Here is a 14061-nt window from a genome sequence, read left to right as displayed (position 1 = left end):
GGACCACTCTGCTTAAGAATAACCCCAGGCAGCCATTGCTGATTGTTTCTCACATAGACATTGTCATCCGGTTTTAACTGTCTCTCTCGCGCATGTTGATCATGTCCCTCCTTCTGCTTTTCCTGTTTTCTCTTCACTTTCGCCTTCATGTCCGGGTGCAGCAGGTCCAATCTTGACTTGGGCCTACACCCCATCAGCATCTCTGCTGGAGTGCGGGCAGTCGTAGTCTGTGGTGTGAGGCGGTATTTAAACAGGAAACATGAAAGCCACATGCTAAGAGAGTCCCCTGTCATCTGCTTCAGGCCTTCCTTCACTGTCTGAACAGCTGACTCAGCCAAACCACTGGAGGCTGGGTGGAAAGGGGCCGTCTGAATGTGATGAATGCCATTCTGCTGCATGAACTCATTCAACAGTTCACTGGTGAACGTCGGGCCATTATCAGTGACCAGAGTGTCAGGCAACCTGTGGACTGCAAACACTTGCCTGAGTTTGTCTATGGTTGAGGGGACTGTGATGTTGCTCATCATGTGAGCTTTGATCTATTTAGAATGCGCATCTACCATTACAAGAAACATCTGCCCCATAAAAGGGCCAGCAAAGTCCAAATGTAGCCCAGACCAGGGGTGGTCTGGCCACTCCCATGGATGCAAAGGAGCCGGTGGTGGCATATTCTGACAAGTCTGACATCGCATGCATGATTTTACCTTGTTCTCCAGATCCTGATCCATTCTTGGCCACTAAAGATAGGATCTTGCAAGGCTTTTCATTCGAGACACTCCTGGGTGTGTCTCTTGAATTTCCTCCACAATCTGTGAATGGCCAGGGGGAGGCACGATGACCCTTGCCCCCCCCAGAAAATGCAGCCATCCTGCAGACTGAGTTCTGTCTTGCGTTTGGCATGAGGCCTCAGTTCCTCTCCTTCCACGACTCTGGGCCAACCTTGTAAAAGAAAAGTCTTGACTTGGGACAGGACTGGGTCCCTCTCTGTCCACTGCCTGATCTGGGTCACCTTTACAGGTGTCTCTGACAGCCTCTCCAATGAAAACACAGTCTCTGGAGGCACATATGTAGCAACAGGTGTCTCAGGTAAAGGTAGTCGACTCAGTACATCAGCATTTGCATTATCCCCACCCACTCTGTACACTAGGCTGACAACGTAAAAGCCCAATGCTGCATCTTGGCTGAGGCTAGCGGTGGGATGCATCTAATCTCACTGAACAGGCTCATCAGTGGTTTATGGTCCATATAAATTGTAAATACGTGCCCATAAAGGTACTGATGAAAGCGTTTGACCACAAAAACAATGGCCAGACCTTCTTTGTCTAGCTGTGAATATCCCTTCTCAGCAGCTGTCAGGGTACGTGAAGCTAAACCAATAGGCTTCTCTGAACGGTCCTCCATGACATGTGAGAGAACTCCCCTGACTCCATAGGGCGAGGCATCGCATGCCAGGGTGATCTCCTTGTCTGGGTCATAGTGAACAAGCAGCTTCACTGAGTGGAGGAGTTCTTTCACTTCCTTGAAAGCTTTCTCCTGCTCTTCACCCCACTGCCACTTAGTGTCATTGCGAAGCAGCTTATACAGTGGGGTCAAAACCCTTGAGAGGTCAGGAAGAAACTTGCCATAATAATTCACCATGCCCAAAAATGATCTGAGTTCCATGATGGTCTTAGGGCTTGGGGCCTTCTTAATAGCTCTTTGTCTTCCACAAGGCAAAGCCCCTCAGCTGTGATCTTGTGTCCCAGGTAAGTCACACTTGATGCCAGGAACACACATTTTCCGCGTTTCAACCGCAGCCCTGCATCTGAAAGCCTCTTCAGCACTCGTTCTAAGTTAGCCAGATGCTCCACCTCTGTAGCCCCGTGATCAAAATATCATCAAGGTACACTGCTACGTGCGGAATCCCCTGCAGCGAAGTGTCCACTGTCCTTTGGAAAATGGCAGGGCTAGACACCCCTCCAAACACCAGGCAACTGTACTTGAAAAATCCCTTGTGCATATTAATTGTGATGTACTCCTTTAATCCTCGTCGAGCAGCAGCTGTTGGTAGGCATGGCTCATGTCCAGCTTTGAGAACAGCTTACCCCCTGACAGGGTCGCAAACAGGTCACCACCCATGGCTATAGATACTCCTCCAGCCTAGAGACCTGATTCACCGTAAGCTTATGATCCCCACATATCCTCACTGTTTTGTCTGCCTTCAATACTGGAACAATGGGAGCCGCTCACCTTGAAAACTGGACGGGCTCAATAATGCCCAGCTTCTGTAAACGTTCCAGCTCCTCAACTTTGCCTTTCATGGCATAGGGCACTGACCTGGGCTTAAAAAAAAAACGTGGCCTTAGCTATCACTGGCCTGGCTTCAGCCTTCTGACCCCCGGCTGAAATGTCCACATATAACACCCCTAAATGAGGTATGGGCTGCCCCGTATAGGTCCTAAGTTTGAGCTTTGACGGCCTATTGGGAGGCAGGTTGGACCCCCATGTCCTCCTGTAGGTCTCCTCACTAATGACCGATGCAGTAGCCCCTGAATCAATCTCAAACTTAATGTCCTTTCCCCTGATGATGACTGTGGCATAATGTGGTTCTCCTCTGTTTCCACTGTTCTAGGCACACACTCCCTCTTCATCTGCTGCTTCTAGATGCTGTGTGGCTGCCTGAGCCTGTTGGGCTTTCTCCTGCCCAGGCTTAATCTTACCCTTTGAACTTCTGCACTTTTTAGCTAAATGTCCCTTTTTGCTACAAGCATGGCAGACAGTGTCTTTGAACTTGCAATTATTTGCATAGTGCGTCCCTCCACACCGGAAACATTCCACCCACTTTGCCTGTTTACCAGTCTCCCTGTCTCCCTCCTGACTTGGTGCACTGCCACCGACTGCGACCCCCAATGTCCTTTCTGGATATCCTTGACATTATTAGCAGCCATCTCCATGCCTTGGGCAATCTCTAAGGCTTTCTTGAAAGTCAACGGTGGGGTTTCCCCTAACAGGCGGCGTTGTACGTCATTATTAATGCCGCATACCAATCTATCACGGAACATGTCTTCCAACGCTGCTCCGAACAGCTGCCGAAGCTCAGCCACAGACTGACCTGACTTCCTGAAAGGGCTGTGAAACTTACACCGTTGGACTATCACAGAAGGTTTCGGATTGTAGTGGTTCCCCATGAGCTTGACCAGTTCATCATATGGAATATCCCCCTGGTTTCCACGGTGCGGCTAAATTCCTTATTAGCTTGTAAGTCTTTGCCCCACACACACTCAGGAGAATAGAGCCGCTTCTTAGCCTCCTCAGTAATTCCATTAGCACAGAAAAAGTGTCCCAACCTTTCCTCATACTCTGGCCAGTCCTCTGTTAACTCCACAAATTCAACGACAGTCCCAAACGTAGCCATCTGACCGTGAGGCTGCTAATCGGCGCTGCTGCTCCCGTTCGAAAAACATGCCGATAGGGTCACAAAACTCAGTTTACCTCGTCACCAAAAATACGTAGTAATTTCTACTTTGAAAAAGGCACACTCGACAACTTCGTGCCAAAGAAACAACTTTATCTCGAACTTAATGTCCGTTATGTATATACAGAGGCATTTTCACAACCCGTACAGCATGGCAGGGACACTATATACAAAAGCACACCGGAAGTAAAACCCCCCATTATCCTAATTAGTATGAACTTACTTTTAATAATGCTCACGTTACAACAGTTCCAAGCAAAAAGAGTTTCAATGTAGTATAAACTGGTTTAATGTGGACTCCAAATTCAAGTGGATAAAAGAACAAATTTGTAGGCAAATTGTCAGGTGCAAAAACGAAATGAAGAGCAAATGGAGGAGTACCCCAATATGATCATGTAAAATGTCAGGTATAAATGGCACAGTATTCCAAATTTCACAGAGCCTTTTTTGCCATATGTTGCAAGCCTAACAATTTTCTTTTGGGGGAGGGGGGGTGAAATTCGGAATTTATGTAACCAGGTGACCGCTGAATATCATTTTTTATTGTTAAAGTGCACTGACATATCCACCATGGCAATGCTAAAATAGCTGCCTGTGCCTTTAAGAGAAGACAGTGAGATCATTATGCACACGTGGAGTTGCAAAATTCTAGGAAGGACAAATGCTAGTCGTATGGTGAGGAAAGATTTTAATGAGTAAGGTGTCGGCGCTGGATAGCGTGCTTGTGCAAAGTTCCTTATCAGCCTAATAGCGAGTGAGGAGGACTCATTTCAGGGTCTAGCCTATAGGTGTTTGGAAGTCAAACGTGTGCCAAACGAGTAATTCTCTTAGATAAGATTAGATGTATTCATTCATATTTTTGTTGTGAATAAAGTACAGGTCCACAATCCCTTATCCGAAATCCTTGGGGTTGCATTTCGGAATTCAGAATTTTTCGGATTTCAGACCCCCATCCTACCAATACCAAAAAACACGTATGCTCAAGTCCCTTATTTCACCTGTCTCAGTGCAGTGCGGTGGACTTTAAGACCCAGCAGCGCACCAAACCTACGCACATCCTCCCGTATACTTCAAATCATCTCTAGATTACTTATAATACCTAATACAATGTAAATGCTATGTAAATAATTGTTATACTGTATTGTTTAAGGAATAATGACAAGAAATTTTTTTTCCAACAAAAACATTCAATAAAACATAAAAATATACAGCTTCAAACGAACCGAATCAAACACATGGTAAATGACTTATTGGAATAAATGTAGAACGTCACTGTCACTATAAAACTTCAGTAACTTGTCTTTCTGTTTATTTAAATCATATACAGTGGTAGTTCCGACACTATTGTCTTCAGTAAAACAACGCACAGACACACCACGATCAAGCTTCTGCAATAACTCCACTTTCTGCATTATTGATAGAAAAGATTCCTTCTCTTTTTCTCATTGTTACCCATAGGGGTATCTGCAGCTCTTTTTGACATTTTCACAGTGAAATTAAACACAAAGTCAACAGTGAACACAAAATATCAGCGAACAGCAAATGCACATGTAACCAGTACGAGCGCTGAGCCACAACTGACCTCTGGCGGCCTCTGCTAGTGCTGCCACGTCACACCTGTCGGCGAAAAAAACTTTGGTTTTCGGAGCTTTTTGGATTTCAGAATTTCGGATAAAGGAATGTGCACCTGTACGAGGTTGGTGGAATTCTAATGTTGTTTGTATTGCTTTTTTTTAAAGAATTGCCACTACTGTATTGGTTTTGTGCATTGTTTTATTTATTTTCATGTTGCATACATAACAAGGGTGTGGATCAAAATTAAGCTGAGATTTTAACAGTAGGAACTATGTTTATTTTTAAATTAATTTTGTCATTTTTATTTTGATCTTCTCTTTCTGCATTAAATCTAATACAGATAGAGGAATTAAAGACCCAAAAAAATGTTTGTTGTCCCATGTGTGCAATTTTCCCCAGGCTACAAAATTTATATGTAGGAAATGAAGCTCGGCAGGTGGAAGAAAGTGGAGTTTCAAAGTGAGATCATTTTTGTAGCAATGACAATAGTTCAGATAGATTTAACAAAGTTACGGGGAAAAAAACACAAATGTAAACAGAAATAAAAGCACAAAACTGGAGAAAAACAAATTTTATTTCACAATGCTGACAAGCAAAGGTGGATTAGAACAGTTGCCTAGAGGCTTCAGAACAAGCCAATGGGAAGCTTACAAAAAAGGAGATTCAAGCAAGTTCAGGGCAAATACTGTACATTCCCCACACAAACAGAAAATGAAGTGGAAATCCAAAACCCCCAGAAGACAAAATACAAATAATGCAAGATAAGGGGAAAAAAAAGGTAAACTGCCATCCTCTGCCACCAAACTCATAGTTCTCTTACTCCACACCGCACGTTTCTACCTCCTACCCAAGATCCACAAACCTAACTATCCAGACAGGCCCATTGTCTCTGCCTGATTCTGCTCCATTGTATCTCACTTGGTTCAGTCCCTTCTTATGACACTTGACATGCTCTTGAGCTCAACAACTTTCAATTCCCTGATTCCAACCACATTACTTTCAACAAAAGACCCAAATAGTTCTCTTCCACTAGCACCCTCCTCTGTCTGACAGAATTGGTCCTCACCCTCACAAATTTCTCCTTTTTTTCCCCCTGAGCTCTCTCTCATTTTCTCCAAATTCAAGAACGCCCACCTGAACCTCAGCTATGCCTGCCTTTTTGTTGGCTACCTAGAGCAGTCCATGGTAATGCTCCCTAACTCTTCCTGCATTATACTGACAACTGCATTTGTGTTGCTTCACGCACCCATGCTGAGCCTGTCAATTTCATCAATTTTGCCTCCAACTTCCTCCTTGCCCTTCAGAATTACTTAGTTAATTTCAAACACTTCTCTCCCCTTTCTCAATCTCTGTCTCCATCTATCTATCAACATCTTTAATAAACCTACCGATTCCCATGGCTATCTTATCTTAACTATACCTCTTTCCACCCTGTCTCCTGTAAAAATGCAATTCCTTTTCCTCAGTTCCTTCGTTTCAACCTCAGGGTGATGCTTTCCTGTTCCCGTTTCAACTTGTCAATCCATGGCTTCCTCTTTTTCCATGAAGAGGCTCACCCTCGGTGGAGGAGCAACATCTCATATTCCATCTAGGTAGCTTCTGTTTGATGGCATGAATATCAATTTCTTCTGGTAATTCTTTCCCCTCTCCCTTCCCTCTTCCTCTTATCCCCACTCTTGTCTCTTTCTCATTTTTCTCGCCTGCCTATCGCTCTTTGGTGCCCCTCCTTCTTCTCTTTCATTCATGATCCACTCTCCTCTCCTATCAGATTTCTTCTTCTCTGAACCTTTACTTTTCCCACCCACCTGGCTTCATCTATCACCCTCTAGCTAGTCCTCCTTCTCCTCCATCCATCTTTTTATTCTGGCATCTACCCCTCTTCCTTTCCAGTCCTGATGAAGCCCCTCAGCCCAAAAAGTCGAATATTTATTCATTTCCATAGATGTTGCCTGACTTGCTGAGTTCCTCCAACATTTTGTGTGCGTTGCTCTGGATTTTCAGCATCTGCTGAACCTCGTGTTTAAAAAAAAGAAAGCTTTTGTAAAATGGAAAAACCTCAATACTCCAAGAAAACTGAGATGAGTGTAGAAAGTGAAGTTAGGAAAGTAAAAGGAAGTATATAAAAATTGTGATATCCTACAGAAAATAAATGTAAATTAATATTTTCTTGACCAGAGCGGACTAAAAATATTCCCTCTCATTTTTAAGTAATTGGTTGAAGGATTAAGGGGAGATTAGGAAAAAATATTTTCACCTCGAAGGGGGTTAGGTTGTGAAAGTGTCAATCTGATTGAATGGTGATGTAGAAACCCTTGCCACATTTAAAAAGTACTTGGATATGCACTTGAAACAGCACACCTATAGGATGCAGAGTTAATAATAACAGATAATCACTTGTATTTCTCATTTCCACTTTTTTGTGCATCAGGAAATTGTATCTAGCTTTTCAGCTTCTCCTCTCCACTAATCGTTGTCACCTTAAATTCACTTTGTGCTATCAGATGGATTCTTTTGTTCTCAATTCTCCTCCACCCTTTCTCTGCATCTAAAAACCTGTACTTTGGAACCTCAGTCAGTAATGATAGATCATTAAACTGAAACAGAGCATCTATGAATGCATATTGGAATGCATATGTTGCATGAAATGGACAGGGAGGGACTTCTGTGAAGAATAAACATGCACAGAAGAGTTACGCCAAAAAGTTTACTTCTGTACAGTCCATTCTAAACAGTTGCACACACAGGTACATTAAACTTTGACCGGAATGTGAAGAGGTACCTTTTCCACTAGTACTCTCAGCTGAAGTCGAAATTCTATCATAGAGTCTGAACCAATTGATTTTTAGCCTTTTAATCCAAAGTTATAGCCAATTGTAAAAGGAGTAAGACAGAAAAGAAAAATAATGCTGTAAGTTAGCTAAGCTTACATTAAGGGCAGAGCTGTAATCTGAGAGAAAATAGATAACAAAACAAGCAGTGGTGGATTGAGCTCTAAATGTCAATATATCAAAACTGGCAGTCTCAAAGAATGAAGGTTTAAACGCAGTAATATTTTCTTATCTATTTTCTTTCTCTCACCACAAATCCTAACAGATTCCAAAAACTTTCTAAGATCACCATTAAATAGCATGACCATAAAAGCAAAGGAAACGCCAGGCCTACTTCATTGACTATAGGTAGTGACTACACTCTCAAGAAGGATTAATGTAAATTAAAGATTTCAAATGGTTCTGGGTGGTGGTGTGGAGATACGTCTCTACCAAAGTAGGTGCAAGGCACTCCTTCCCTCCACTAGCCTGCAAGTCACCCTTGGGCAAGGTGTGGCATCTGTTTAGCACCCCCCCCCCCCGTCTCCAATCAGGGTCACATGAAGCCATGGGAGCAGGTGGTAGATGGTTGTACGAGCAACTGGTGTGTATCACAAATCCTAGTTAAGTGACCACTGCCGTCAGACAGACAATCTCTAAAGAGTATTGATAATGGCTGGGGTTACCCGTCCTATAAAGACACTGTCTAGAAGGTGGCAATGGCAAACCAATTCTATAGAAAACCTTGCCGAGGACAATCATGGTTATGGAAAGACCATGATCACCTATGTCATATGACACAGCGCATAATGAACTGACAATATGGTTATAATAAAAGAACAGACACCATCAGATCTTCAAATTTTATGATAAAGCACAGATAATGGAAAAATTAAATGTATTCTATTCAGTTACTTATGCCTTTAATAAGTGACATCCTGAATGATGCATCAGTACCATAAATATGCTCATTTGAAAAATATTCGGTATTGGAGGCTCTTATTCAAGGTTTAGAAAGTTCAACCAATTCCTAAAATTAGCATCTAACATCTTTTTAATCAATAACCAAATATTCTAAATCTATTGCAGTTATTTATAAAGTTGAATCTGGAGCTGTGCCAACAATCAAAATGAAAAAAGGCTTCTGGAATTACAAAACAATAAATTTTATAACTGAAGAATGTCTTTTGTCAGGGTAAGAGAAAAGGGGGAGAAAATGCACGCAAGAATTGTATACTCTCATGTATGCTCCTCACCCCAGCTGAACTCTAACCCACTTGATGACAAAAGAAGGTGACAATAATAGGTAAAACATCCAAATCGCAAAAACTTTAGAACACCAATCCAATCCAATCCAAGTAGACAATGCTTTTATAGATTATGTTTACCATTTGGATCATTCCAACTTTTGTGTTCTAGATAATTTACATCTGTATTTATCCTCCGTTGATTTCAGAAAGAAAATTCAATGAGGAAATAAATATTTCTGAAGGAAGTTGACTATCACCCTGTGATATAAGGGAGCACAAAAAACACAATGGAAGATGGGAAATGTGCTTGTAATTGTTGGATTAAGTACTTTCCACAACAAGACACCTCTTTTACCACCTATATACAGCAACAACACAAAAAATGAACTTACCACTGTGGATGCGTAAGTGCTCCTTTAAATGATGCTTGTACTTAAATGCTTTTCCACATTCAGTGCACTTGAATTTCCTGTTTCCACCCGTCTGTGTTACAACATGGCGCTTTAAAACAAATAAGCCTTTATTAGTGTATCTTGCATGTTCCAGAAAGATTAGATAGCCAACAGATAAACAGCAGATTTGCCAAAAATGCCTTTTACATGTTTTAGACAAGGTAAAAGTTGATCACAAAAATTAATCATCTTTCACATGCCTTAAGCTGTGAAAAACGTCCTGTAAGATTATAAAGTACTGAAATTTTTCTACTGGCAGGGCCAGCAGCTAGGAGAAGCAGCAGTAGTAACCATTTATAATGTCACAGTTCAGGCAAATGTGTGAGGTTTTCATAACCTACCAGCAACATACAGAAGGCAAACTCTAGTGACCACTTTGGAGCAGATGTCTTGAGGTGGAAGTGTTGCTGGTGAGGTCAAAGTGCAGGCTTTGGTGAGCATCTGTTCAAAAATTTAGAGCCCATGGGATCCAGGACAAGTTTTCAAACTGAACCCAAAATTGGCTTGCAAATGGTAAACAGAGAGTGGTGGTAAAGGGTTCTTTTTGTGATTGCATGCCTGTGACTAATGGGGCCTCACAAGGGTCAAGTTTTTAAGTGGATGACTTAAATATTGATTTAGAAGGCAAGATTAATTAAGTTTCTGGATGTCTCAAAGATTGGCAAAACTGATGACAACGTGGAAAGTAGTGTTATACTGCAGGGATATTAATGTTTTGGTGAAAAGGGCTGAAAAGTGAGAGACAGAGTTAATCCAGACAAATGCAAGGAAGTACATTTTGTATGAATGAGATTAGAACATCTAACATGAATGGTAGAGCCTTAGGGACTTGAGGAACAGAGAGACCTGACTAAGAAAATATGGTAAGGAAAACATTTGGGATACAGGCCTTCATTAGCTGAAGTATTAACTATAGAAGTAGTGAGGTTATGCCTCACCTTTAGAAATCCTTCGTCAGACCTCACTTGGAGAGCTGTGAAAGTTTTGATCACCAAGATATGGGAGATGATGCAGAAGGGATTGATCATGATGTTGCATTAGATAGAGCAGTTCAGTTCTGAGGAGAGATTGCAGAAGTTAGGTCTGTTCTTCCCGGAGGTTGAATGGGAACATTATTGATGTATATACTGCATTATGAGGGGTATATTGGGTAGACTGCAGGAAAATTTGTCCCATATCAGAGGCTGATGAAACTAGAAGCTATGGATGAGCACAAGGTGGAAGAGATTTGGACAGGATGCGAGGGGAACATTCTTCACCAAGTGACAAGTACCTGTAATGCATTGCCAGAGAGTGTTTGAACCTGGGTTGCTGACATCATGTCCTGCCTACGTGAGCACTTGAATAAGGTAGAAAAGGAGTATTGTCCAAATTTTGGAAGATGGGATTAAAATAAACAGTGCTCACTGGTCAACACTGATGAGTCTGGTTGAGCGATCTAATTCCACGGTGTATGGTTTAACTGAATTTTTCAGCAACACAAGTTAGAAATTCATTAGGTCTGGTGAAAGAATTGAAATGAGAAACAGTTTGGTTACTGAATCAGCTACGATTTATTTCTGCTTCACACTGAATTACTGCAAGTAAGTAAGGGAACGTGGTGACAGCTGACACTATATTGCATGACTTGCCAGCAGGATCTTAATGAGTACATCTATACTGTACATACAAATGCTAATGTGTGAATTTGAACAGATGCAACTACTTGCAGTTTTAAAATATTATTCCAAGTTTAAGTAATAATAGAGGAACTTGAAGGAAGTATGTTTTAATTATCTTGTAAAAAAAAACACCATGAATGATAAATTTTAAATCTATCAACCAGGCATGAGTTGGGGTGAAGTGAAAACAAAATTCATCTAAATTTTCACAAACAAGAGAAAATCTGCAGATTCTAGCAATCCAAGCAACACACAGAAAATGCTGGAGGAACACAGCAGGTCAGGCAGCATCTATGGAAAAGAGTACAGGTGACACTTCAGGCCGAAACCCTTCAGCAGGACTGTAGAAAAAAAAGATGAGTCAAGAGTTAAAAGGTGGGGGGGGGGGAGAGAAACACAAGGTAATAGGTGCAACCGGGAGGAGGAAGGGTGAAGTAAAGAGCTGGGAAGTTGATTGGTGAAAGAGATACAGGACTGGAGAAGGGGGGGAATCTAATAGGAGAGGACAAAAGGCCATGGAAGAAAGAAAAAGAGTGAAGAGCACCAGCTGGAGGCAATGGGCAGGCAAGGAGATAAGGTGAATCTTTTCAATGATTTCAAGTTCCCTGGCCCCAAGCATCTTATTTTCATCATGGATATCCAGTCCCTATACACCTCCATCCCCACAAAGAAGGCTTCAAAGCTCTCAGTTTCTTTCTGGACACCAGAGCCAATCAGTTCCCCTTTTATCACCACTCTCCTCTGTCTAGCGGAACTTGTCCTCACTCAATAATTTCTCCTTTGGTTCCTCCCACTTCCTTCAACCAAAAGGTGGAGCTATAGGTACTTGCATGGGTCCCAGCTATGCCTGCCTTTTGGTCAGCTACATGAAATATTCTATGTTCCAAGCCCACAATGGTGTCACTCCTCTCACTTTTCCTATTCTATATCGATGACCGCATTGGTGCTGCTTCCTGCACCCACGCGAATCTCATCAACTTTGCCTCCAGCTTCCACCCTGCCTTCAAATTTACCTGGTCCATTTCTGACACCTTCCCCTTTTCTCAATATCTCTGTCTCCATCTCTGGAGCCAGCTTATCCACTGGTCTATTATAAACCCACTGACTCTCACAGCTACCTCGACTATACCTCTTCCGACCCTGTCACTTGTAAAAATGCCATCCGTCTCCACTGCATCTGCTCTCAGGATGCGGCTTTTCATTCTAGAACAAAGGAGATGTCATCCTCCTTCAAAGAAAGGAGCTTCCCTTCCTCCATCGTCAAATCTGCCCTCAATCGCATCTCTTCCATTTTGCATGTGATGTGTCTGCCCCTACCCCATTCTCCCACCACCCCACCAGGGATAGGGTTTCTCTTGTCCTCACCTACCACCCCACCAGCCTCTGCATCCAGCACATAGTTCTCCGTTACTTCCACCATCTCCAACTGGATCCCACCACCAAGCACATCTTCCCCCCTACTTTCCAGTGATCGCTCCCTGGTCCATTCATCCCTCCCCACTGATCTTCCTCCTGGCACTTATCCTTGCAATCAGAACAAATGCTACACCTCCTCCCTCAATACCATTCAGGGCCCCAAACAGTCCTTCCAGGTGAGGCAACAGTTCACCTGTGAGTCTGTTGGGAGTCATCTATTGTATCCGGTGCTCCCGGCATGGCCTCTTGTACATTGGTGAGGTCCGAAGTAGATTGGAAGACCACTTCGCCAAGCACCTACGCTCCGTCCGCCAGAAAAAGCGGGATCTCCTAGAAGCCACCCATTTTAATTCCACTTCCCACTCTTATTCCAACATGTCCATCCATGGCCTCCTCTACTTTCGCAATGAGGCCACACTCAATTTGGAGAAGCAAAAACTTGATTCCATCTGGGTAGCCTCCATCCTGATGGCATGAACATCAATTTCTTGAACTTCCAGTAATGCCCCTCCCTTCTCTATTCCCCATCCCCTTTTCCTTCTCTCACCTTATCTCCTTGCCTGCCCATTGCTTCCCTGTGGTGCTCCTCCCCCTTTTCTAGCCCTGTATCTCTTTCCTCTACCACCTTGTGTTTCTTCCTCCCTTCCCCCCCACCTTTTAACTCTGACTCCTCATCTTTTTCTCTCCTGTCCTGCTGAAGGGTCTCAACCTAAAACGCCAACTGTACTCTTTTCCATAGATGCTACCAGGCCTGCTGAGCTCCTCGAGCATTTTGTGTGTCATCTAACCTTTGTTCCTACCCAGACTTCAAAGCCATATTCTTCTTGTCAATTCCCCCTGTACTCTTCCTTCATCTTTTACACAATTTCCTCCAGCCACGCCATTCCAGTTCACTCCTTCCCCCAATATGCATTGTTTCCATTTTTCACTTCCATCACTTGAAATCAGTACTTCAGCCTCCAGGAACAACCCATGGCAGTCTCTCCCAAAATAATTCGATCTTACTACTATCTCTCCTTCTTCAAATATCTCCTGAAAACTACATGGTGATGCTGTCATCTTAATTCATTTTAACTCATTTCTACCTCCTTTGTCAGGACTTCTCTCTTGTAAAGTAGTCAGATGCCTGATATAATATATAGTGTATAAATGGTGGTTATTTTTATCTTCTTTTCCACTGAGATCCACCATTTTCCAACTCTCCAATCTGTAGGAGCTGCTCAGCTGGCATCAGGTATAAACATCATTAAGCATTTCCGAAGGGAAACCCAGAGATCAAATTCCCCTGACCTGGTGGATTCTCTGAAGAGTTGTTCACTGATGTAATTGTCAACAAATGAACAGCTTCCACAGGATTGGTACACCCAAAAAGCACATCTCAAGAGAGGAAGAACACTACTTATTAAAATGATGGTCATCTGACACACGCCTAGTGCTTTAACTACT

General features: G+C 42.8%; 1 protein-coding gene across 4 annotated transcripts in view; it reads right to left on the bottom strand.

The window, feature by feature from the left end:
• The window catches only part of zeb1b (zinc finger E-box binding homeobox 1b), a 160977-nt gene that overhangs the window by 14743 nt on the left and 132173 nt on the right, over positions 1 to 14061 (bottom strand). For all 4 annotated transcript variants that reach the window (XM_063044337.1, XM_063044334.1, XM_063044335.1 and 1 more), the window contains exon 6: positions 9479 to 9587. In XM_063044337.1, coding sequence (XP_062900407.1) covers positions 9479 to 9587 — 109 coding nt within the window. The remainder of the gene's footprint in view (positions 1 to 9478; positions 9588 to 14061) is intronic.

Source organism: Mobula hypostoma, chromosome 3 (assembly GCF_963921235.1).
Source record: "Mobula hypostoma chromosome 3, sMobHyp1.1, whole genome shotgun sequence".
NCBI lineage: Eukaryota > Metazoa > Chordata > Chondrichthyes > Myliobatiformes > Myliobatidae > Mobula > Mobula hypostoma.
The sequence above is the reverse complement of the archived record's forward strand: the minus strand, read 5'-3'. Positions and strand labels throughout refer to the sequence as shown.